Consider the following 26,872-nt stretch of genomic DNA (forward strand, 5'->3'; position numbering starts at 1 on the left):
GGGCCACATTATCAAATTGTGAAGAACAAGTTACTGGTCAACTACATATTTATATTAAAAATCACAAGAACAAACAAAACAAATTAAATATTGAGGTAATGTTATCTTTTTTGTGCAATATTTTTTCATTATAAAATACTTGCAACATTTATTGCAATAATTAAAAACAGTACGAGTATATGACTATAAGATTTTTGTTTATAAAAGAACAACTAATAGTTTTTACATATTATTTTAATTCAAGATACATTTTTAATACAATTATATTATTATGTTTTAAAACATAAATCAAATATAAACAAAATATTAAATCTTGAATACATATGGCTTCATATATCAATGACGTGTGGTGTCATGGTGAAAAATGGATTCCACAAACATTCATCGCTTTTTCCATGAAATTTATCATAAAAAATAGCTGTCAACTATATGATATAAATTGTTTTTGCCAATCAACGAGAAAAAAAGATCAAATGCTTGTGACGTGAATAACTTATTTATTTCTTACAGGTGTGTAATTGTTTAATAGTCACCCTTGTATTTAATATGTTTAAAATGTATTCTATACCTCAAGCAATCAAATTATTGATAAGGTTCCTTTAAAAATATTTAACAATAGTCAGTCATTCGGTCAGTCAGTTTAGTTTATTGTAGTCCACTGCTGGACATAGGCTTCCCCAAGTTCGCGCCAAACATCCCGATTTTCCGCAATCCTCATCCAGCCTGTCAATCTTACGTAGGTTGTCTATCAATTGCGCGGTATGTGTACAGTGCAAAAGGGACTATAAAACACACAAACAGCTGATTTTGTAAGATATGCATTTGCTTATCATCTTCTTATTTCAGTCATGGCCGCATTGTAGTAATCAAAAATATCACCACAAATAAACCACACGTGTGGTACAATATAATTACGATACATTTTTAATTAATTAAATAAAAGTATTGTATACTTGTGTACGATATTACGAGAACTGATTAATGCAAAACTTTCTCCAAAATTATTTACACATATTTTAGTGTTGGAATATTGCAAGATATGCAAAAGATTGTTATGAAAATATACACATATTTCCTAATTTTAAATTAGTTTTACGAAAGATATAATAGGAGGTTACTAAATTAATATTTTTTGTTTCAGCACTCAATTTCTTAATTTGGTTTTTACTATTTTACAAAGTTACTATTTAGAGTGTACGTACTAACTGTTATCCATACATATAATAAAATGGTAGGAAAGTCAAAACTGTACATTGAATATTTTTTTTAAAAGAATACTTGGGGTGTGATCTACAATCGATACCGAAGCCAAAAATGTAGTTTTTAGAATTTTTGTCTGTTTGTCTGTTTGTCTGTATATATGTCCGGGATAAACTCAAAAAGTACCGCATGGATTTACTTCAAATTTGGCACAAATATGATTAAGAAGTCGGGTCAACATATAGGCTACATATTATCATGCTATCACCTACCGGGAACGAGCAGTGAACCTTTATTTTCTCAACGCATTCTGTAACAACGTGTAATCTAACGACGCATATTTGAATGTTGTTGTTATTATGTTAATAACCATGCTATATAAGCTTAGCTACACACTATAAAAATCATGCAATATAAGTAACTAAACAGATAAACATAATTAAATGAATATAAGTAGACAAGACAATTTTAAAGCAGCGCCATCTATGAGATTTTTCTGTAGATATGAAATGTAAAGAAGAAACGGGTAAATGAATGTTATTGTGAAAGGTATAATCGTAGGTATTTTTAGTGCTGTACCTATAGCGTTCACGCAGACGACGTCGCGGGCAGCAGCTAGTTATTATATAAATTAATAAACTGTATACCGTAATAAATTTTAACTAGGTATACAGCAATAGTTTTGTTGATATCAACTGTTAACGATAATGACGAGTCGACCAGAAAGTCTCAATCATTGTAATCTTCGATTAAGTTGCAATAAACAGAGTTTTGAGATAATTATACTCTTATACGTGACTCTATACGAATTTATCCCGAAATCTATTAGTAGCAAGCAAAATCAAGAATTTAATGATTATTTACTGATATCGAATGATGATAGACACATTTGTGTAACATTATTATTCGCGATATCGTTAAAAAAGAAGTAATAACAAACATTCGTGAAGAAATACGTAATTCGAACCGTGACATTACATTATTTTAATTAATTAAATAATGTAATTTGTAATAACATTTGTTTGTTAATAACTAGCTAACTAGGGTAATATAACTACGCATTCACCTTTTAAATTAGACACATCATACATCATGAAAGCCGCATACTATGAATACGTCACTTTATGTTGGCGAAAGTCACTGCAATGAAAGCGTAAATAGCTAAAATAAACAGTTCATATCGAAAGTCTAGGGGTACAACATACTTTTATAAACTATTATTTACGTATTAAGTAATTGACGACACACGCTGTACACACAGTGTAGAAAATTAGAAGAAAAAATAATATATTACCGTGACATGTAGAGCATAAATGGTATCTCGTACCAGTCATTAGAGTCTAGCGTAAACGAAACACCCATCTCAACGTCTCAATGCACACGAGAACAAGTAATTGGAGCGTGATAAATTTTATCGGTTTAAGTAACCGATCGAGCTATTATTTCACTATTAAATACCTCAGGAATTACGAGGGTGCAATCCGTTCTCATTGAGGTACTATTGATTGTAACATAAATACAACGCAAATTGCACTCTAAGCTGTAGGATATTAGGCTTCGAATATTTTTCTTGTATCTAGCTAGCTTTCAAATTTATTGAGATCGACATGTGTTTTGTATCTGTGGAAAACATGCAATAAGTAACGGATTAAAATAGCTGTAGGTTTGTTTACAAAAAAGATAAATATAAATAGTCTCTAGCAGAAGATTTCCATAAGCTAATTTTAAAATAATATGCTTTGATGTATATTTATAACTATATAATTTTATAATATATTCTTATCTATAATTATTATTCTTATATATATTCTTGTCTTAATGTGTCTAAAAGACTCAATTATCAATTTTCCGTCACAAAACGAAATGTTTCCATCGAATGCGCTCGGTACTTGAATTAACTGCTTTAAGACGACTTTCTCAAGTTTTTATCTTCTAGAGATTGTTATTTAAATGATAGATGTGGAAAGTATACACAATTTTTAGACATCAACATCCGACAAATAAATGAGAGATCATTCACAGACCTTGAACCTTAACACCTAAACTAGATTTATTACTAGCCATTACATAAAACGAACATGTTTAAATTGTACTTCATTTTAATGACACAATCATTAATATTATGACCTAGTATTAGAATTCGAAACTATGAACTGAAGCAAGCACTATGACCTTTATTCAAGTTATTTGACCGTGAGACTACGTTACAATTAAATTCGTTTTAATTTAACTTTTTATTGTTTTGCTTATTAAACTACTTTATGCCGTGACTTACCGTGACATTTTATCAAAGTTTAATTAAACCAACCTACTTTTTAACAAATCTTGCAGATCAAGATAATAATGTTATATAACGTTATGCGTGTCATAACCATCGTTATTGCTTAAAAGTCAGCCAGTATTGTAAAATTTTTGATTTGTTATTTATTAACGCTGTACTTATTCCTTTTTTGTACGGTTATTATAGAAATTGACGACTGCTCTGGTGTAATGATGTGTTTGCCGTGTCAGCGGCGCTTAAACACCGACGGTCGCGGGTTTGATCCCCGCTCGGAGTTGATATTTGTGGTTATGCAAATATTTATTTCCATTGTAGATGTTAATCCTTATAGGTTTCCCCGCAGTTCCTCGGAGAGCACGTTAAGCTGTCGGTCCCGGTTGTTATCATGTACACTTGATAGCAATCGTTACGCATAGTAGGGAATATATCCGCCAACCCCCATTGGAGCAGCGTGGTGGATTAGGCTCTGATCCTTCTCCTACATGGAAAAAAGAAGCCTATGCCCAGTAGTGGGATGTTACAGGCTGAAGCGTAAGTATTATAAGTAGAATTTGTATTTACAGTTTGAAAAAACTTTTTTTCGTGAGATGAAATGAATGAATAATATGACTTATATGTAGGTAATGTAAAGTACTTCAATACCATAAATGTCAAATCAAACACACATGTACCGAAACTCAACGCCACGGGAACTGTCATGTCATGTTGACAATGCTATTAGTTATTTGATTTTAATAATTATAATATTTACAATATTGTTGTTAATCGATTTCACACAAAACGACAAAACGACTTTTAACGTGGATAATACTAGAACTGCGTTTTTTAATAAATTTTGTTTTTAATTTATCATATTATTGCAGAAGATTTGTTATATTACGTAATAAATTCGAATAAAGCCTTCATTAGGTAAGCTTTTCATTCTGGAACCCTTTTTTAAGCAATTCATGTTAGCAGACATAGGTGTTGGTTAACCAATTTGATCATTAATTAAAATCATTATTTGAATGACATAATTAGTCGAATGTTTAAACGTACAAATAAATTGATATTAACTGCAAAATTAGTGTAGCAACCAAATACTATAAACTATGTTGCGGTAATAAAGCAATAAACACTTAATATTAAAAAAAGAAAGAAGGTAGTTTTGTATAAAAATTATACACCATGAATAAATTATTTCATAAAATTAAGTTAAATTTTATCAGTGACATATAAATACATATTCATAATTATCTCTAAACGTAGTAATTTTATAGAAGTACCTTTTAGGCGACTCGAGAATACAGAACGATAGTATTTCAAATTCAGATACACTTAAAAGCTGCAAATAATATTGCATTTTATTTCCCTTAGATCCATGTAGCTGTAATTTAAATAATAACTAATACACTCACTCATACGATGGTACAAAGGTTGAATACCTTGAGGCATAATAAAGATAGAATGGTATGTTTACCGCATTCCAAATTACTCTTAGTAATACTATTACTAAGAGTAGGTCGGAATGCGGTTAATCAAAGGAGTCTAGTTCCCTTGATTAGATCTAGCACATTGACTTTCTTAAGTCATCTATAAAAATTTAACCCAGATAAATAATTCTAATATCAGATTTATTACGTTTTAACTGACTTCCAAAAAAGGAGGAGGTTCTCAATTCGATTATATTTTTTAGTGTTCCTTACCTCAAAATGAAAAAATGGAACCATTAGGATCACTTTGTTGGCCGTCTGTCTCTCAAGACCTTTTTTTTTCAGGAACGCGTAGGGGTATCAAGCTTAAATCCATATCAAATACTCAGATATACTGTCTTATAGCACAGGTAAAAGAAATATTGCGAAAATCATAAAGTTTTAGTTACATCATAATATAAAATTATTTTTAATAATTTTTGTACGGAACCCTCGGTGCACGATTCCGACTCAAACTTGGTCGGTTTTTTTATGTATGTTACCTCAGAACTTTTGACTGTGGTACCAGTTTTTCATTGATACCTAACAAGTACTTTTCGAGCTGTATCTACTAATGCGTACTTACTAGACTATTATTTCAACAACGTACGTGGTATTATAGCATAACTTTTAAAAGGGTACTCCGATTTGGAAGCTGGTGCTTGTCTTGCATTTCCATTTAAATTTGATCGATATCAGATAAATACTTTTTGTGTAATCTTTTATTACACGTTATTTACTTGACTATTTTTTGTCTACTTACTTGTTTATTAATTGAAGTCGATTTTTTTCGTTTGTGAGCAAACACAATTATTAGGAATTTAATAAACAAAGATTAATATTTAAAATAACGATTTAAAAAAATTACAATGATAATATAAACAGCTTAAATTTGGACATTTGTATGTTTTCGTGTGCATAAATTATTTTAAATGTTTTATATAATGTAAAAATCAAAAATTATTGTATTTCCGTGTGTGACGACTTGAAAACTATAGACTAAATTTTGATAAAACTTGGTATTATCTACGTATAAACTTGGTACTATATACCTACTCGTAGATAATATTATTATAAAATATGTAGAGTATATTTGAATATTCGCAAAACATATAATATATAACTATATTATATTTGTATTATAATCTCAGTGACGAAACATGCTATTTTTTTTTCCTCATTATGTGCACTTTATTTTTTGTTGTAGTAGATTTAATATATGTAAACAAGAGCTGTTTTCAGTTTATTACTTAATTGAATGATTTGGATAAACGTTACATCGGTAGAAAACTTTTATGGCGGCGAGAAATTTGATTTTAGTTTGAGAGAAAAGGTTTCCTTATTAGTAGCAAATTAAAAAATAAAATAAAAACTTTAGATCATATTTATAAATAAAATATTACGCTTATATAGTTATGTGTAAATCAAAACAAAAGAAAAACTGGAATTCAAACTTGTTCGAAGTGCGGAACAGCTGTGACCTCCGCCTTCAATAGTTCGAGAAAACTTGCTCAAAACTTACTTCTTACACGGGTAACCTCAGATGTACATTGATTTATATTTTATACTGTTCTCACCTTGACTATTAACTTTATACCTACATACTGAAACTTCCGTTTTGTTATGTCCGCTTCCGAATAAAAACATACTGAATGATACAGTTCTATACATAATATTGAGTTAATTACCAAAGTAGATTTGTTAGTATTTCTTCTTTTATTATATAATATTAACCATAATATAATAAACAAAGTTTGTGATCTTCCATCAATTATCATTTGTGTGGCTTCTTTTTTATATTATATTATCTCGTTTTTTCTACCAGATGCATTATGAATAATTTGTTGTTATAAGGAAGAAACGACTGAGATAAACCACATCTTATATTTTTGTTTTTATATAATTTGTTATCGTACATTAATGTAAAATATAATTACAGTAAATTTGATAATATATGTAGGAAATGGTTGATTAATCTACATATAAATCCTATGGCAAGAACTACTGGAGGTAGAAACATAAAATTCAGCACGCGACCATGGCGCCTGCTAGCCGCCGAAATATCGGGAGTTTCAAAGTAACAATCGTGGTAACTCCCGTAAAATAAAATGTCTTTTATTATGATATAAACCATATGATATTAAACGTAGTTTGTGAACGTAGTTTGTGAGCTTCCATTAAGTATAATTTGTGTAGCAACTTCTTTTTTATATTATTTTATCTTGCTTTTCATACCAGATGCATTCATTTATGCAGATGCAGATGATTATGAATATTTTGTTGTAATAAGGAAGAAACAATTCACAACTGAGATATACTACATCATATATTTTTGTTTTTGTATAAAATTTTTCGTATGTTTATGTACAATATATTTACACTAAAGTTGATTATCTAAGAAAAAGTTGCTTATAATAAAACTGTTGGTTGACTAATGCATCATCCTATGGCAAGAACTGGTAGTGGTGGAAACATGGGTAATAATAATTCGGAATAATGTTTATTTACAAAAAATTTATGGCAAGCAAAGCGGTAGGAGAACAAATACCAATTTGTATATTTTTCTTTACGTTATAACTACATGTATTGAGTTGTAAACCTTTTGGGATTTCACTGATTTTGTTAAGTTTTTAACTTAGAATCACGCGATTAAAACGAAATAATAAAAATGGTTATTACACGTACTAACGCAATGGTTAATATTACTCAACCAGTATTTGGCACGCTAAGGTCGGTGCAGTTCGCAGCCTTGTTGTACCCCCCTCCCTTCTTTAGCACTTTCACTCACCACGACCTTCTCCATCATTTTCGACTACACCATTTTTTCCTATCATTGTCTGTGAGAACAAATATGATACTTTATGGTATAAAATTATTTTTTAACACGAATGGGTATTTCATATATATAAATTCTTGTTTCATTTTGTGAAAAAAATTGAGTTGTCTTTACAATTGAAAATATGTATAATACGTAACACACAGGTCTAAGTAAGCTATCAATATTTTAAATACACTCCTACTGTGTAAGTAATTTATAACGTACAAGTATTCACGAGCAATCAATATTCATTTAACAGTATATATTTGCAAGAAAAACAAATAATAAGAATAAATAATGTAATACCTAGTGAATTAAAGTCAATTTCCAATATTTGCTAGAGCGTACATTATTTTAAAGGACCAAATTATTTATAAGAATTCGTTTCACGACTAAGGTGAAAAGGAAAAGAGATTGTTTGGTTAATTCCCAAAGCGAGTTAGACAGAATTTAAGTGCGTAGTCGTCGATTTTTAAACCAGAAATGTTAATTCTCTGACACGGTCAAAGTTTTTATATAATTTTTAACACGTATTTGAATTGAGCATTAATAAAATTCTTTATGCGACAAACAAATAAAAATGTTAATACTGCAAAGAAAATGGTTGCTTATTACATTTAATAAAAGATGCCAAACAAACGGATGTCTCTCGCTAACCCGTGTCCAGATCTAAATTCGTCGCACTAACCGGTCCAATTATTCACAAGAACGGCAGACGGAACAATTTTTAAATGTCACTTGCTCACCTTCCAGAGAGATACACAAGTGTACTATTTTTTGTTTATTGTATCTAAAGGTGTTTATAATAATGAACAGGTAAGGGTACTACGCAAATACCATTTTGTCGTCTTCTTTCTTCCAAAGCCTCTATTTCAACCTACAAATTTATGTACTATACTAGTCGACCCGTGCCCACTTAGTTGGGCGTCAATTATTTTTGTGATTCAAATATATAGTAAAGTTTTCATCTCGCTCGTATTTTTCCAACTCGATTTACATATACTATTATTTTTCACTGAATTTTTTGTTCAATAACATTAAAAAGAAAAAGCTTATATCACTCCTGAAGAGTGTAGCTTTCTGTTAGTGAAAGAATTTTCATGATCGAATCAGTATTTACGAAGATTATCCCCTACAAACAAAAAAAGTTAGAAACTTTACCTCTTTATAACATTATATTAGTATAGATTACAAAATAAAAAAATTCTTAAAATCGTAACAAAGCAAAGGCAAAATTACTCCAAAAAATATCCAAATAATTAAATAAACATCATCATATCAGAGTTTAAACAGAACAAAGGAACTCATATAGGCAACACATGACAATAAGGGTACATACATGGACTTTGTTGTTTGTCACAAAGCACCAATGCTGTTTTATTAAGTGAGTGAGATAGGTGAAGCTGGAAAATGAAATGAGGTAATAATAACCCGTAACAGTCTAAATAATTTTACTAACCGTACAACTGCATGTAGGCGTTTACTTGTAAATATGTTTCTTTAATTTGTGTGGCGCAGCAGTCATGCTAGAAACACATCTATTTCGATTTGTTATACGAATATAATCAATTAAATTAAAATTTTAACGTGATATTATTAGAAATTGGAAAAACTAAAATTTCTACTCTATGTTAACCATTTTCTGTATTTACACAAGTAGGTATAACATACGCAATATTGCACCGTTAGCCAAAATTACTTGAAAAATTTGTAACACAACTTGTTGCTTTACGGCGTCATAGTATGACGTCAGCTTTGAACTCAGCAAAGCAAGGTTTAATAGTGTATAAAAACCCAATACATTTTTATATTTATATTAATCTTTAATGTCGTCATACAAGACCATAAGGTCATCCATTGATAATCTTTCTTTAACTGAGGTAGGGCACAGCAGGAATTTCCTGCTCAAACTGACTGGGGTAGTACCTCGACCTTATAGAAGATCACAGCTAAATAATACTGTTTTCAATCAGTATTGTGTTTCTGTTGGTGAGTAAGGTGACCAGAGCTCCTGGGGGGGATTGGGGATTGGGTCGGCAACGCGCTTGCGATGCTTCTGGTGTTGCAGGCGTCTATAAGCTACGGTAATCTCTTACCATTAGGCGAGCCGTATGCTTGTTTGCCGACCTAGTAATAAAAAAAAAATCTTACATCTTTCTGTTTGTATGTAAAAACTACAAAATATAAATTTTAATACACACGAATGATGACTGCTTTGTTGTGTAACCAACAATTTTTTTATACTTACATTGAACTTCATTAGGCTATTGACATGCCCATTTTGTTAAATTGGAATTTGTTAACAAATTTCAATAAAATTACCATAAATAAATATTAAAAATGTTTCTAAAATTTAACATCAATATTTTTAATCTACAGTTATAAGATGGTAGTCATTTACCATGAGAGTTGAGTCATAAAGTCGCCTGAATAAATTTTGAATACTACTTGTTCTTGTGCGGCCAGATTAGAAGGTCCAGTTCTATGTATCTGGGGGCACGGTAGTGCCCCCGCCAAGACGAACCAAAAAAAATTATATAGACCATTAATAACTACTATGTTAATTGCTCTGATTCTTTACAGATCTTATTATTCTAGATTCAATCGTGTAGCAATATATAACGCCGCTAGCCTTCACGCGGAGACACCCGAGCTTGTACCTTCTTATTATGCTTAAAGTTAGTTACTACATTTCAAAAACCTATCAAACCTTTATAATGACTTGCTTTTAATATAGTGTTGATAAATATAATAACATTCTCAAATAGTTCAGAAAAGACTATAAAATAAATGAGATAAATTTTCTTTAACAATTTGCATAATTTGCGGTCATTCTAATAGGGATATTGTGACGTCACCATTTCCCAGCCATTTGCAATTTAGTAAATGTTAATGTCGCTTATTCGCGTAACGAACCTCCTTGTTTAAAGCCAGACGAGTAATTACTTCGAACGGTCTACTACACGAGCGACAAATGAATTGTATTAAATCTCAGCAGATCGTTATGTGATAAAAATGTTTAAGTAATTTCTGCTTTATTATTTGTCTAATTATTTTCATTTTGTATGGAAAAATATACTAATAACTGCCTCGAATCTTTGTCGCAGTCAAGTAAATATGGAAAAAAATTATTTAATGTATATTTGTATTGAAAAAATTAAATTTTGCGTACTGTCAGCAGGTTTCAACGTATCTAAAACATTGTAAATTATATGAAAACGGAGTACAAAACCGTTTGCAAATCCTTTGTAAAGCGCTGACATGTGGAGGTATCTCGCTTCCTTTGTTCTAAGTGAAACGTATCTCAGGAAGTAAGCCGAGGCTGTTGTAGATCCAAGTTTTGATCAATTGTATATTAAACCAGACAATACATATTTCTATGTACATCTAAGTATTCGAGAAAATACGCTCTAATTTGGTATGAATCATACTTTCAACTTACATTTTGGAATACATTTTGCCAATATTAATTATAATAAGTTAGTAGTTACAAAAGAAAGAGAAGTTAATATTCATTTTTTTCAACATAGATTAAATCTTGTTTTAAAAGTGTTCATGCATTTTTATAAAACAAACTTTCATAAATAAATTTAAATATCTTATAACATAAACACACGATCGTCTGTCTGTTCTTGTGGTAAGCAACTGCTGGTGTTATAGGTAACAGCCGACTATTATAACTATTTTTTTATATAAATAGACAGACACAAAGCACATATAAATACATAAATACAAATATTACACCCAGACTCAGGCGGGAATCGAACCCGTAACCCAGGGAGCCGAAAGCCATTACAAATTGCCCCAACGGGCTAGTCGTCGGACTAGCCCAGTCGAAATCTCTAGTGCGAAAAGTCTAGTACAGAGTTAAAACTCTATATTTCTTTTTCAGCTATTTACTTCAAAGTGCTAAGTTCTAGAAATTTCGATTTGTTACGATTGAATTTTAGAAACCACTCAAAAGTTTTTGATACATATACTTATAAGAGTTTTAATACTGAACTTTGGTTCATTAGCTCTTGTGAGCACATAGATTAATGTTATTACTTCTTTACCGACTACTTGGAAGAGGTCCAGGCGAAATGGTCGCAGTTGCTTAATAAAGTAATTTAAGCCTAGCAAAACTTTATCACGTACTGAAACCAAATAAGAAAAAGATTAATTTTGCCTGTGGCAAAAGAATAGAGACGAATTGGAAACATACAAAGGAAATAATTAATTGCTTAAACTTTTGTGACTTATTTCTCAGAAGTCTCAACAAAGCAAAACTCTACTATATGACAAGATCCAGTAGTAGTGACGCATCCATTAATTAATTCATTGCATTATCAGCTGGGCTTATGACTGAACTATATTCGATAGACTGTCAACTTCGCTAACAACGTGCCAGATGCCATCCACTTTTATCTATAACGAGATTATACATCCCGCACAAATGTAATTATTATTTTTAGATATCAACAAACACCAGAATTCTTAAGTATTTAATTCTGGTGACTACTATTGTATTTATTGTGAGAAGAACGTCTTCCAAACACACACTAGTTTTGGCGAAGAAGAAGTCAAAAAAACTGTGAACTGTAAGAGTAATCGCATTATTCTGAAATGTAAGCAACAAACATCAGTTACAATCTACAATTTCTGTGCAGTGTACAGCTCTGCTCAAGTATTTCGTTTTTAATGAATGAATATTCAACACTCTAGTAAATTTAAACGCGAGTGGAGATTAAAACGCTTCAATGTACTTCTGCTGTAAACATTTTGCAAGCGGTATCAATGACAACTAGTTCGCCGCCTTTCGTCGACCAGCTCTGCGCAGTTATTTATCCAGTTTTTGATTCATACAAAATATATCGGTCTATATATTCCATACAACTACTATCGAAATTTATAAAAATATTCGCTTGAGAATCCATACCATTGATTTTGTTCTATGCTTTATAATTGGTAGCAAGAAATTATTATTGTAAGATATCTTAATACATTATTACTTGTAGACAGTTACGAGTATCATTACCATTTCCTAAACATATTACACATCCCTATACATAAATCTAAATAACGTGATTTTTGTTAGCAAATATTTAAAAAGAAGAATGAATAAAATTATTTTTATAATAGGTATATAAAAAAAATTAAAATTAAAGATAAAATTTTACTAAGGCACCTGTTTTGTAGACTAATTTGCCAATCATTCAATCAGGGAATGCCATAAATTAAAAACGTAATTATATAAGAGCAGGCAGAACCACGACAAAAAACAGACAAGCTATACTTTCAATTTCTTAGCACCAGTCGGCCTCGTACCACGCCTAGCGTCGCCGCTCACATACCAAACACGGTCGTGATCTTAAACAGGTTTACCAACTGCAACGCGCGAAATATGTACTAACTGAATTTAAAAAATTAGTACCGATAAAATGTATAATTTAACAGTTATTATGTAAAGAACATAACATTAAGTAGCATTTAATAACTAAACATTGTACAGTTAGTTTAATTAATGTAATATTTAGTTTTAACAACATATAAAAAAAAATATTTTTTTATTAAAAATTTCAACAACTAAACAGAATTTGCTACGGTAATTGTATATAGTTTTTGTCTACACTTCTATTCCAATTTATTTGAGGTATAGTGTACACAAGTAATGATTTATGGGAAATGATTATGGGATTGAAGTGTTCGAATCTATTTAGTCGTCGTCGAATATTTATGTTTTTGCCCTAGATAAACAAGAAGTTGATTTTATTGAGTGATGAGAAATCGGGCTTTTTAGATATCGACAAAGTAAACAAGAGTAATGAGATAAATAGACACCAAAGAAGGCAAACAAAACAATATTTGGAACCTTTATATTAAAAAAAAATATTAATTCTTTATATGATAATTATTATAAATTGTTGTTTGCTTATTTTTAAATATTGTATATATTTTTTTTTATTACAACCACTTTGAGCCCAACGTACAATCTTACAAATTTTCTTATGATTAATTAATTATCATATATGGTAAAACCGGGAGAGATGCCGCAGTGGGATAGATGCCTCATGTTCAAAAAACCTAACATCCCGAACTCACAAATAAAAATTAATCGCATAAGTAGGAGTCGAAGTCACCCCGTACCTCAGATATCCACAGATATTCGTGTGGCAAGGACGCGTTTGGATCGTGTGTGTAATTTTCTCCGTGGCGAAATTTACAAACACGTCAAAGTTTTAAAGGTTAGTATTTAAGGTTGTATAATTTTATAAATAGTAATAAATTCCGTTATATTTTTTATCACGTCTATATACTGGGTCATTGAGTCTGCATATAGGTGTAAATAGATGCTATTTTGTTTAAAATTTATTTAAAAAATACGTGGGCATCTATCCCAATCACAAAGGATAGTTGCCCTGATTTTTTGAGGTATAGGTGCCCTTAAGGCATCTATCCCTTCATTCACCATATACAGAGTAAGTTTATATGTATAATTTTTTTTTGTGTCTGTTATAATTTTTATGTATTTACGTATATTTATATTTGGATGTTTTACTGATTCTAGCAGAACTATGCCACGAAAATATAAAAGAAAGAAAGAAATGCGAGCTCGAGTATGTTCTTGGACTATAGAAAACCTACAGTCAGCTTTCGATGAGAAAGTATGATTGTGCAATGTGCATGTTGACACTTGATATGAATATTTTAGACCAACAATTAAGAATTTATACTTTTGTTGAATAAATGCTTGTAGATATGGGAGAAAGTGATAGCGCGACGAATAAGAGAAGAATGTGAGGTCACACAGAACCAATTTGGATTTATGCTGGACCGGGGAACTACGGACGCCATATTTGCACTCCGCCAACTCTGCGAAAAATATCGACTCGCAAAGAAGACTTACATATGGTGTTCGTGGATCTGGAAAAGGCATACGATAGGGTCCCCCGTAAGATTCTGTGGTGGGCTATGAAAGGGAAAGGAGTGCCAGAGAAGTATGTACGACTTGTTCAGGCGATGTATGATAGATCTAGCAACCACGTCCGGTCCGAAGCCGGAGTAACTGGCAAGTTCAATGTGGCTGTAGGTTTGCACCAGGGGTCGGCTTTAAGCCCGTATTTATTCCTACTAGTAATGGATGTTCTAACATCAGACATACAGGAGGAAGCACCCTGGTGTATGCTGTTTGCTGACGACGTTGTTCTTGTCGGAGATAATGCTCTTGAGGTACAGAGCAGACTAAGAAAATGGCAGGAAAGACTGGAGGGCGCGGGATTGAGAATAAGTAGATCTAAAACCGAGCACTTATTCTGCAATTTCAGCGGTTTGTCCGGTTTTTCCCATATTTCCTTGGATGGTGTATCCCTACCAGTCTGCTCCGACTTCCGGTGCCTTGGGTCATTAATACAAAATGACGGCAACATAGACCGTGACGTGAAAAATAGAATAAATGCGGGATGGATGAAATGGCGACAGGTCTCTGGAACAGCTTGTGATCCACGAATGCCCCTTAAAGTTAAGGGTAAAATCTATAAAACGATCATAAGACCTGTCGTAATGTATGGATCAGAATGTTGGGCAACAAAAGTGACGGATGAAAGAAGAGTGCACGCAGCCGAGATGAGAATGCTAAGATGGATGTGTGGAGTAACGAGGAAAGATCGGATTAGAAATGAGTATATAAGGGGAAGTTTGAAAGTAGCACCCGTGATAGAGAAAATGAGGAGCAATAGGTTAGCGTGGTATGGGCATGTAATGAGGACGGATGAACGCTATGTTGGTAAAAGAATGTTAGGGATGAATGTCGAAGGACGAAGAGCGATCAGCAGACCGAAAAAGCGATGAATGGATTGTGTGAGTGAGGATATGAGAAAGAAAGGAGTAAACATTGAAGTGACGAATAATAAAGAGGAATGGAAGAGGAAAACATGTTGTGCCGACCCTACATAAGTGGGATAAGGGCAAAAGATGATGATGAATAAATGCTTGTAAAATTTAATTAAATATGATACATTATATATATATATATATCATGTTGAAACTTAAGAATTCATATTTTAGTTAAACAAAAGCTCTAAAAATTTAATTAGGTATAGTAATCTGTGTATTATAAAAATTATATTCTAATTATAACAATTAAAAGATATAAAAAAAACACAAAATTTTTTCATTCCCATGTTTCTTGGAGACAATCGATGTTTTAGGAGTAGAACTAACCTAACCTAACATTTGGTTTGGGTTTTTCGTTTACACGGTTTAAAGGGCATCTATCCCACTCACTATTTTCATGGTGGGGCAACTATCCATATAGGTAGGCATCTATGCTCAAAAGAAAGGGTTCACGAAAAGCTAATTTCTGCTTAATCTGCATTGGCTAGGTTGAAAAAAAATAGTCATAATTCAACATAAAGCATTGAGCTAACTACATTAATAAAAAATATTCGTATAAAAATCATATTTTTAAAATTAGGTGGCTATTTCAAAAAGTGAGGCATCTATCCCGGTTTTACCCTACATGAATACGCTAAGGTTAAGACGTTTGCCTCCCTTTCTAGAAAGGTTAGGTAAGCTTTAAGAAGAAGACTATTTTTTTCTCAAATCAACGCGGGTGAAACCGCGCGGCCCAGCTAGTAATAACATAATAAAGAAGACTGAATTAGTTCTTATCGACGCTATTCAACTAACAAACTTTATGTCTGTAGATTGCTGAGTAGTAGCCAGACAATTGTAATGACTACAATTACAAAACTTTGATTCTTTTCTCAAAGAGCTTTAACATTTCCCCACGTTAACGATCAAGTGTCAGAACAAACTTGTCTAAAGGAATTGGGTCAGCCACTTATCTGAAGGACACCAATAACGTGCTCCAAGTCTCAAGAGACGAAACGTGATCAACGTTCATAGGTTTTTTAAATCGTATCTGTACAATAAAGTACGCACTTATACTATTATCTGGGGACACTTATATTCTGTTATTACGTACTTCACAAAAGTCGGCTTGTTTTCGAGAGAACGGAGATAAAAAGAATGAAAATAAGTAATATTTTATATATTCTTATTTACTATGAAATCAAAACAAGAATTTATATAAACTGAAGTAAATAGAATTGACGTGTCTGTAGTTGTCTTTTGAAATTTATGTTATTGCTTATTTGGACTATATGCTTACTTACATGTATATTTCACGTTAGCAAATACTATAACGCTCTAGACATTACGAAAATTAACCAAGATAGATAACGTTTTTATGCAAAAAAAGTGCAAGGACAAACATTAGTAAGTGTTAGATATTTCTGTAACAAAAAGTAAAACGAAAAATATTTTTTTACGTTTATATTATTTATAACGTTTTATTGTAAACAAAATTAAGCAAACGGAAGAGCAACTTATCCAGTATATATAATAATAAACATCAAAACAAACAAATCTCTGCAAATTACTATTAAATTGATGGGTCATTGTATTATATTGGAATTTCTTGAGATAATAATCAAAAGGACGTGACAAATCTATTTTTAGCACAACATACCCATGACTCACGAAGAAGATTGATTTTAAGATAAATTAAGCCTTTGTTCACTCAACTCTTATTTTTTTAATGCTAAAATATATTTTTTACTATAAGTAATTTATGACTAGTATTTTTTGAACACTTTTTACTATGATAGATTGTATCATGCATCATCAATTGACGTCATCGTTACCTCGATAGATGTCTCAAGATGTCAATTTCAACTGTCATAAACACTGGATAGTACGCTTGATTGCCGTTTCCAATTACTAGTATATAGCAATAATTGTCTATCCTATACCTTATCTATACGCATAATGAAATTGTAACTCACTCATGTCTGCATATGAGAGATATTTAAAAAATAATATAAAGTATTTTTGTACATCTGTATTTTTTCTCAGCAATCTATCAGTTCTACTTCTAGGGGGATTAAGGGGCTTAATAACATATATGGCAAAACAACGTTTGCGGGGTCAGCTAGTTACTATATAAACATCTGAAGTGAAATTGTAACAAGGTCGTGTTATAAGCATTTGAAATAAACGCTACGTTTTCTGAAATATTTTTATGCGCAATTTCGTTATTTTTTCAACCGACTTCAAAAAAAGGAGGAGGTTACTCAATTCGACCATATATTTTTTATGTATGTTCGAGAATAACTTCGTCGTTTATGAACCGATTTTGATAATTCTTTTTTTGTTGGAAAGGAGATATCTCTGGTATGATACCATGATAAGGAAACCAGGATCTGATGATGGGATCCCAGAGATATCGAGGCTTCGAAAATCCGCATAACTTTTTACTGGGTGTACCGATTTTGATAATTTAATCGAAAGCCGATGTTTATCATGTGGTCACATTTAAATTTCATCGAGATCTGATTTCAACTTTTGGAGTAATCTTTGATAATGCGTATTTACTTGATTAATTTTTCGTCTACCTACGTTGTATTACTTGTCGATATAATTGAAGTCGTTTTTTTTTTCGTTTGCCTGCAAACACAATAATATCACATAAATACCTTTAATAAAATATTAAAATACTTTGGAAAAAAACTGGGCTGCAATTAATTTGGACATTCTTAAGTTTTGCTGTCAACGACACGTTCAACTTTTATACAAAAATTTAAAAATGCTTTTTGCTCTATTCCGATATACACTCATCAAAATAGTTCTTAATTTCACTCATCTGAAGTTACAGGTAAAACCTATTTCATTTTGTTTTTCAAAATTGATATGAAAGTAATTATGCCGATATTTTTCTGACAGTCACCATTGATGTTAAGTACTTAACGTGATCAATAGATGGGATCATGATATGAAGCCGTAATATTAGAATTTTCAAAATAATAATAGTATGTTCAAAATAACGTAGTAAGTAGCACATAAGTATTCGTACTAGAATTAGTTCTGTTGTTATCTTTGGAATTGTTCTGCCAAACATAAGCAAGATTCACTAAACTTAATTCATTGACGCCGCAAATCACTAATAATGTTTCAGCTGACATAAATTTCAGCTTAATATACCAAGTGGTTCTTATCAATTATTTACAAGATGTACTTAAAAGATTGCCCTCATTTCTGCCCTCAAATTTTTTCAAAACGTCCTTCTATTTTACTTTTGGGGTAATCTTCATGTGGTCGACTTTCAACCCACACACACCAAATGTTTCTTATCCCGTTTCAGACACAAACTACTTATAAGTAGACTTTGCCATTCACGTTTCTAGTCATATACTCATATAACACTTGAGAGATTAATGAATAGGCTTTTAAATTTACTGACTCATGACGTGCCGATGACAACTCACATACATATACACTTATTGGGTCATATTCATATATATTTGACAATATCTCGTTGAGCTAGGTATCTGTTTTCATTTCGGTATAAACGTACTTTTTATGCACCTTTTTAATCTGTTCTTTATAGGATTCTTTGTCCTTTACATTTTAAAAATCATTTGATTTATGACCTTCACTTAGATCGTAGATCCCGTAGAAGTTGATACTTTCTAATAACAATCTCACAGCGATTTCACTATAAAATCTAATATTCTAAACTATAGAACATCTTTTAAAACAGAATTCACTACTCCGATATGTTGTTTATTTTTTTTAAATCGTATATAACATTTATATTTGCTTTTGCAAAAATTATAAAACTTGACATCTTTATTACTAATCGTAATGCCAATATATATTCTTTTTTATTATGCATAAAAATACATTAAATTAATAATTAAAAAAAATATTACATACACTACCGTGTATTTGATACCCACACGTATATATACTCTTTTGTTAACCGACTTTCAAAAAAGGAGGAGGTTCTCAATTCGACTGTATTTTTTTTTATGTATGTTACATCAGAACTTTTGACTGGGTGGAGCGATTTCGACAAATTTTCTTTAAATCGAAAGGTGGTGTATGCCAATTGGTCCCATTTAAATTTATTTGAGATCTAACAACTACTTTTCGAGCTATATCTAATAATGCGTTTTTACTTGACGCTTTTTTCGTCGACCTACGTTGTATTATACCGCATAACTTTCTACTAGATGTACCGATCTTAATAATTCTTTTTTTGTTGGAAAAAAGATATCTTTAGTTTAGTACCATGATAAGAAACTAGGATAATGGAATCCCAGAGAAATCGAGGGAACTTCTTGAAAATCCGCAATAACTTTTTACTGGGTGTACCGATTTTAATAATTTTTAATTTGCCATTTTTTGCCAAAAATACACAAGGCTAATGCTCCACTCCGTCCAATTGTAAGCCAGATCGACTCACCAACCTACAGACTGGCTAAACATGTTGCCCATGTACTTTCGCCACTGCGTGGACAAACCAGAGCACATACACGGGACTCGTACCACTTTGTTAATGAGATCAAACATCTACATCTCAGTGACAATGAAACTATGGTTAGTTTTGATGTGCAATCACTCTTTACATGCTTACCGGTTGAAGATTGCATTAGTATTGTGTCAAGAAAGCTGAAGGAAAATGACATGCCGATAGAATATGCTGACCTTCTCAAGCATTGCCTTACATCTGGCTACATGTTGTGGAATAATCAGTTCTACAAGCAAGTAGATGGCGTAGCGATGGGTTCACCAGTATCCCCCGTTGTTGCCGACATATTTATGGAGGACTTCGAGGAGACTGCACTGCGTACCTCGCCCATAACACCCAGGTTCTACAAACGGTATGTAGATGATACTTTCACAATATTACCATCTGATAAAGTATCCATATTCTTACACCATCTTAACTCCATAAATTCCAAAATTCAATTCACAATGGAGTTAGAGGCAAATAAATCTTTAGCTTTCTTAGATGTATTAGTCATCCGTAATCCCAACAATACCTTAAGCCATACAGTGTATAGAAAGCATACCCATACGGATAGGTACTTAAACGGTGAATCACACCATCATCCAACACAGTTAGCTACCGTGGGTAAATCTTTGTTTCAGAGAGCACGAGGGATCTGCGATGAGCGACACCTGGAGACCGAACTTCAACATGTCAAGCAAGTACTGCGAGACAACAAGCTTCGGGTACCGCGTCCTCATCGCAGTGAACGTGTGAAACCAGCCACCGTCGAACGAGTACCTGCTGTGCTACCTTTTATGAAAGGGGTCACTGACAAGATTGGCTTCATCTTAAAGCGAGCTTCTATAAAAACTTTTTTCAAGCCGCCAAAAACGATAAGTCAATTTTTACCATCTGTCAAGTGTCATATACCCTTACAAGATGCAGGAGTATACAAGCTTGATTGTGACTGTGGTCTCTCTTATATAGGACAAACAAAACGATCGATTAAAACTCGCGTTAAAGAACATATAGCTGACTTAAAACATCGTCGCTATACTAAGTCCGCAATCTGTGAACACAGTCTAGACACAGCTAGCCATTATATTAGATTCGATAAACCACAGATCCTCGCAAAAGAACACCGATTCCAACCAAGGATGATCCGTGAGGCTATTGAAATTAAAAAACATCCAAATTTCAATAGAGAAGATGGCTGGCAATTACCACCTGCTTGGGACCCCATTATTAATATAATTAAATCAAAAACCAAGCATAATTCACCACAGATTAAAGACTCAATTAGCACATTCTGCGTAGATAGGACTGTATAAGATATTGATGTATGTCGGGTAGTTTCGAATAACTTTGTAACGTTGGGACGTCTGACACCTCAGTCCCCCCGTGACCATGGTTGCTGTAAAGTATCCGAAACGTCGGGAATCAAAAGATAATAATAAACCGCGATAAAATCCGAAAAAAGTTGTTTCATTAAATTTTTAATTTAATCGAAAGCTGATGTTTGTCATGTGGTCAATTTCATTGAGATCTTTGATAACGCGCAGTTACTTGAGTATTTTTTCTTCGATCTACGTTGTATTACTTGTCGATGTAATTGAAGTCGGTTTTTTTCGTTTGCGAGCAATCACAATTATTTATTATTAGAGAAGTATAGTCCTTGGCAATGGAACCTTAATAGTGTTTAAACTTATAATTTAAATTAATTATGTTGGAATTTCGACCACTGGGTGACCAGTAGTTTTCATTAATTTACTTTTTCTATAAAGTAAAACAAAAGTAATTATTGAGAATTATTTATTTACGTTGAATTACTTTCAAAGTTATTTTCTATTGATTCGCAAGTTAGCACTATCAAAGAAAACGGAAAATTTCCAAATATAAACGTCAAGAGAAAGCGAAACAAATTTAGCGCGACCTTTTAAACACTTGTGTCGTATCGATGAAAGCTCAGGAATTTCGATTTCGGCTGTCCTTTCTTGCGATTGACGTAAAAAGAACAAAATAAAATATTCCGCGGCAAAGACGGAAGCCTTGTCACGTACTATGAGGATGTATTATATGACGCTCCTCCACGAAGATTGCGAGGGTATAAATTTTGATATTGTATTTTGTGAGGAAATTAATTGAACAAGAGAACCGCAAATACAAGGTAAATCATAATGATATTATAAAAACATGATAAAAAAAACCAGTCAATTATCCTAATTGTCTATATAAATAAATAAAATTGGAGTGTCTGTTTATAATATTAAAATAACCGCTTATTACTAAATGCATATGGATGTATACATGGTACATATATCAAAATAACATTTTTTTACAATTTTTGTCTATCTGGCTGTTTGTTTGTTCCGGCTAATCTCTGAAACGGCTGGACTGGTTTTGACGGGTCTTTCACTGGCAGATAGCTGATGTAATAAGGAATAACTTAGGCTACTATTATTTTAGAAATTTATTTATTTTATAACTCTACAAATTGAACAATATTTTTTTGTTAAATTCCATGCTGGTAAAGTCGCGGACACAGCTAGTATAATATATATAATGCACAACAATCTTCAAATTTTATATCAATGCAATCTGATGATAATTTTGATTACTGGACGTACGTGTAACGTATGTGTAATACATCATCATCATCATCACATCAGCCTATCACAGTCCACTGCTGCTCCCTAAGCTCAAAAGAGATGCCATGCATATCCCGCCCATTGTACGATGAGCAATTTGAAACTTTCGGACTAGCCTTTAGCTAGTGTCTACGTCTCGGCACCATATGTTAAAACAAGCAGGACGCACAGCTTGAAGACTTTTCTTCAAGTCTTCAAGCATTACGAAATCTTCTAAGTGAAGATTCGACGAAGACTGCCAAACGCCATCCAGCTCAACCGAATTCTTCCATTCCCTCCATATCCTAGGGTACCATCGAGCAACAGTGGTCTCGGTATGACTTGGTTGTTACACATAACTTTCGTTTTGTCAAAATTCATACGGAGACCGACATTTCGGAGGACTCATTACACAGACATTTGGCCTAGCTCCTCCAACTTCTCCGCGAAGATGACGATATCGTCAACGAAACAAAAGTGAGAAATGTATTCGCTGTTGACTTTGATGCCTCATACTCCTCTATCCAAGGTCTTAAAGATATCCGCCAACGCAGTGGTAAATAGTTTCGGTGATATTACATCCTCCTGTCTTATCAAACAATTCATTTTAATTGTTGTTTTTTTGTTTACTCCACTTTTTTTTCTTTTTCGTTAAAGTTAATTAAACTATTCGAGTAAGTGACACGTAATACAAACATTAATAAGTTTCTTCAGGAGTGCGCGGGTAAAATATAAAAAGAATAATTTTTGATATCTGAAGAGACTTATGACATACATTTAAAAAAAAAATCGGAAATCATGCTAGGATTTACTACAAGCTTATCTGCAAGTATCATAAATTTTAGCTTTGACAAAGATACGATATTTCGACGACACGATACGATATTGTTACGATATTTCTTTCATTTTTGCAATTTTATTCAGGATTTGGACCAAGAAGTATATTATTATACTTTGCTGAGGCTTCCCTCTTCCAAATAACTCAAATTTCTTACGAAAAATGCGTGTCTTGCAAATGTGTAAGCATCAATTCCGAAGTTAATGTCGTTTATTATTAATTTCGACTAAGATTACCTGGTTCTCGAAATTTCAGTGCATTAATATAACGTCCGACGAGTAAGATATTTTGTCCTAACTCTACAGTATACTCGATTCTTTCATAAAATAAATAAACTTTTCCTCAGCATCCAACACAGAGCTTAGCTGCATATAACTCGTAACTGATATCGTATCTAGACAAGATCTCCTCAACAATAAAAGCTATAAATATTTCAAATGAACATAAAATCATATTCAGAAAACTTGACAAGAATGATTTATAAAGAACACTCACAGTTGTACATCTCGCGTTCATCTTAAATTCGAAGCGCCATCGTAAACTCGATATGCATTCACAACAATTTGAATGCAAAGGTATTGTGAGGAATTTTGCTTGTGAATATCGCTATCTGCTGCGAAGGATGTGTTTTTGACATAAAAGCCTTTGTGTGTAGATAAGCACCTAAAGTTAAAACATAGACAGATTCTATACGAAACAATTCCAGAACAAAATAACAAGGACATTTCAATATCATCAATACTAATGTCGAGCTATTACATTAATAATTGTGTTTTTTTCCAAACAATAAAAAACCGACTTCAGTTACATCGATAAGTAATACAACGGAGGTAGACGATAAAATAGTCAAGCGAATACGCGTTATCAAAGATTACTCAAAAAGTCTTCAACATGTTTCGATCGAATTTAAACAGAACCATATGGCTCTTTTTAATGATGACAAGCATCAGCTTTCGACATGAATCATCAAAACCGATATACCAAAAAGTTATGAGGTATAATAGCGTAGGTCGACGAAAAAATAGTCAAATAAATACGCATTATTAGATATACATAACTCAAAAGTACTTGTCAGAGCTCAATTAAATTTAAATGGGATCACATGACAAGCACCACCTTTCAATTTAAAAAAATCATCGAAGTCTGTCAAAACCAGTCAAAAATTCCGAGATAATACATAAAAAATACAGTCGAATTAAAAATCTCCTCCGTTTTTAAAAGTCGGTTAAAATATATTTCTCGTGAAAATAGATCGATTTCAAATAAATGTCAAACTGAATTTACATATTTGAAAGAGTTTATCGCTATAACTCACAGAAATGTGGACCAATAACCATAAATGTCAGTTAATCTGATATATCATAACTTAACTCTACGCGTCTAAGGGGTCTAACAACATCAAGGGTAAAGGGGGGATTAATTTTTCGTAGAACGTACGATTTTTTAACCAAAAATAAAACAATGTCTAGAACGTTTATATGGTATAGGAATTGCCTATAAATAGAACAAGGGATAACGTATAATATAAGCTGTATTATTCCAATGGCAGTGCGACATACCAAAGCGGTCGGTGGTCGCATTCCTAGCGTCCTGATGCCGTTCCTAAAGCCGCATTTTTGAAAAAACTTTAAGTGTCTCATAAAATGACATTTTTCTATAATTGCCCGTTATTAAAAATAGGAATGTTCATATTGTTATAAAACTAAAATTACGTTTAATTTTAATTTGAGTAGCAGGTATAATAAAGTAATTTACAAAGTTGAGAAAGTATTAAGGCCCTACATTAAATACATAACTTATTAATTTATGCAATCTCCTTGTAAGGAATTTGCATATTAAACATTTACTTGTGAATAAAATAGTACATTTTGGGTGACATAATCGCTCTTGCGATAAAGCCCTTAAATGCGATTTTAAAAAATAGTACATTTAATATTATAAATGGTAGTATCTAAAGGTTGTTTATTTGACTAAAAATCACAATAACTCTTACGAAAGAAGAAGTTTATACAAGCATTGGCATTTTAGAAAAATGTTAAAGTTTCCAGTGAGTGAAAGCGCACAGATTGTATAGTTTCTAATAAATTGCGAAATACTTCTAATTGACACAAATGATTGTGTAACTATAAAGAAAAAACTAGCATTTTATTAACTAAAGTACATGTAAATACGAAACTAACTATCTTGGTTTTGCAAAGATCAATCATACTCCTAATAATACTTCGTAGTTAATTAATCTAATGTATCTTCACTGTTCTTCTTTGATTCGGATTCAGGATATAGCCTTTCAACTTTTCCTTATTTCGTTAATGATCAAATAAATATATTTGATGTCTAATCAGAACTTATTTGTTGGCGTTCAATAACAATGAGATCAAAGAACTTTTTCATAACGTAATTTAAGAACTTTTACCCCTTGTGTATAAGTCAGCTCTTTTCAAAGTTAAAATGTAAATAATCAGTTTGGACATAATAGAATAAAATAAATTACATTCCGTAACGGCCTTAGAGGGTGGCGAGCAGAGTGCTCGGTCGCGCGCTTATAGGGGCCTGGTAAGGCGTAAAGATAGATCTTTTTGTTTTTAAATATTTACTTTTGTTCCTATTTTTAATTGTATTCAATGAATAAATTATATAAATGAAACTCATAATGCTAAATTAAATCAGACCACGACAAAAATATGTATGGCCAATAAAAATATTTAAAGGAATAAATAAATGTCTAAATAACTTTAAAAAATCTACAAACAAATATTTATCCTTAACAGATAAGTCTAATGTTATCAATGCGCCAACGCATCGCACCATAAAGCTTAAAAACACAAACACACACACATAAAACTTGACATTTATAACTTTTGAACATCAAGCCACGTTCCACGGAATGCTTGGTGCGAACTTGGGGAGATATCTGTCCAAAAGTGAACTGCGGTAGGTGGGATTAAAGCCACGTTATGAATAACCCACAGCAAGACTTCGAAAATCAACAACAACATTATTGTTGCGTATTGTTGCGGGTTCGATCCCCGCACATGATAAACATTTGTACTGGCCATATAGATGATTGCCGTGGTCTGGGTGTTTGTGCAGTCCTTGTGGGTTTCCCCACCGTGCCTCAAAGAGCACGTTAAGCCGTCGGTACCGGTTGTTATCATGTACACATGATAGCGATCGATACTCATAGTAGGGAGTATATCCACCAACCCGCTTTGGAGCAACGTGGAGGATTATGCTCTGATTCTTCTCCTACGTGGGTAAAGAAGCCGAAGCTCAGCAGTATAATTTTACAGGTTGAAGCGATTGTGATACTATTGTTTTAATTGAATCAAGTTTCACCA

General features: G+C 32.3%; 2 protein-coding genes across 2 annotated transcripts in view; one reads left to right on the plus strand and one right to left on the minus strand.

The window, feature by feature from the left end:
- LOC123661611 (mucin-5AC) overlaps positions 1–26,872 on the minus strand; it is a 78,302-nt gene that overhangs the window by 40,754 nt on the left and 10,676 nt on the right. The window lies entirely within an intron of this gene.
- Positions 14,750–21,376, plus strand: LOC123661623 (the record flags this gene model as incomplete). The annotated part of the gene is given in 3 exon segments (XM_045596581.1): positions 14,750–15,613; positions 16,151–16,162; positions 20,516–21,376. Coding segments are annotated over 3 exon segments (1,737 nt in total), but the record flags the coding sequence as incomplete, so codon positions are not given.

Source organism: Melitaea cinxia, chromosome 2, assembly GCF_905220565.1.
Source record: "Melitaea cinxia chromosome 2, ilMelCinx1.1, whole genome shotgun sequence".
In the NCBI taxonomy this organism is placed as follows: domain Eukaryota; kingdom Metazoa; phylum Arthropoda; class Insecta; order Lepidoptera; family Nymphalidae; genus Melitaea; species Melitaea cinxia.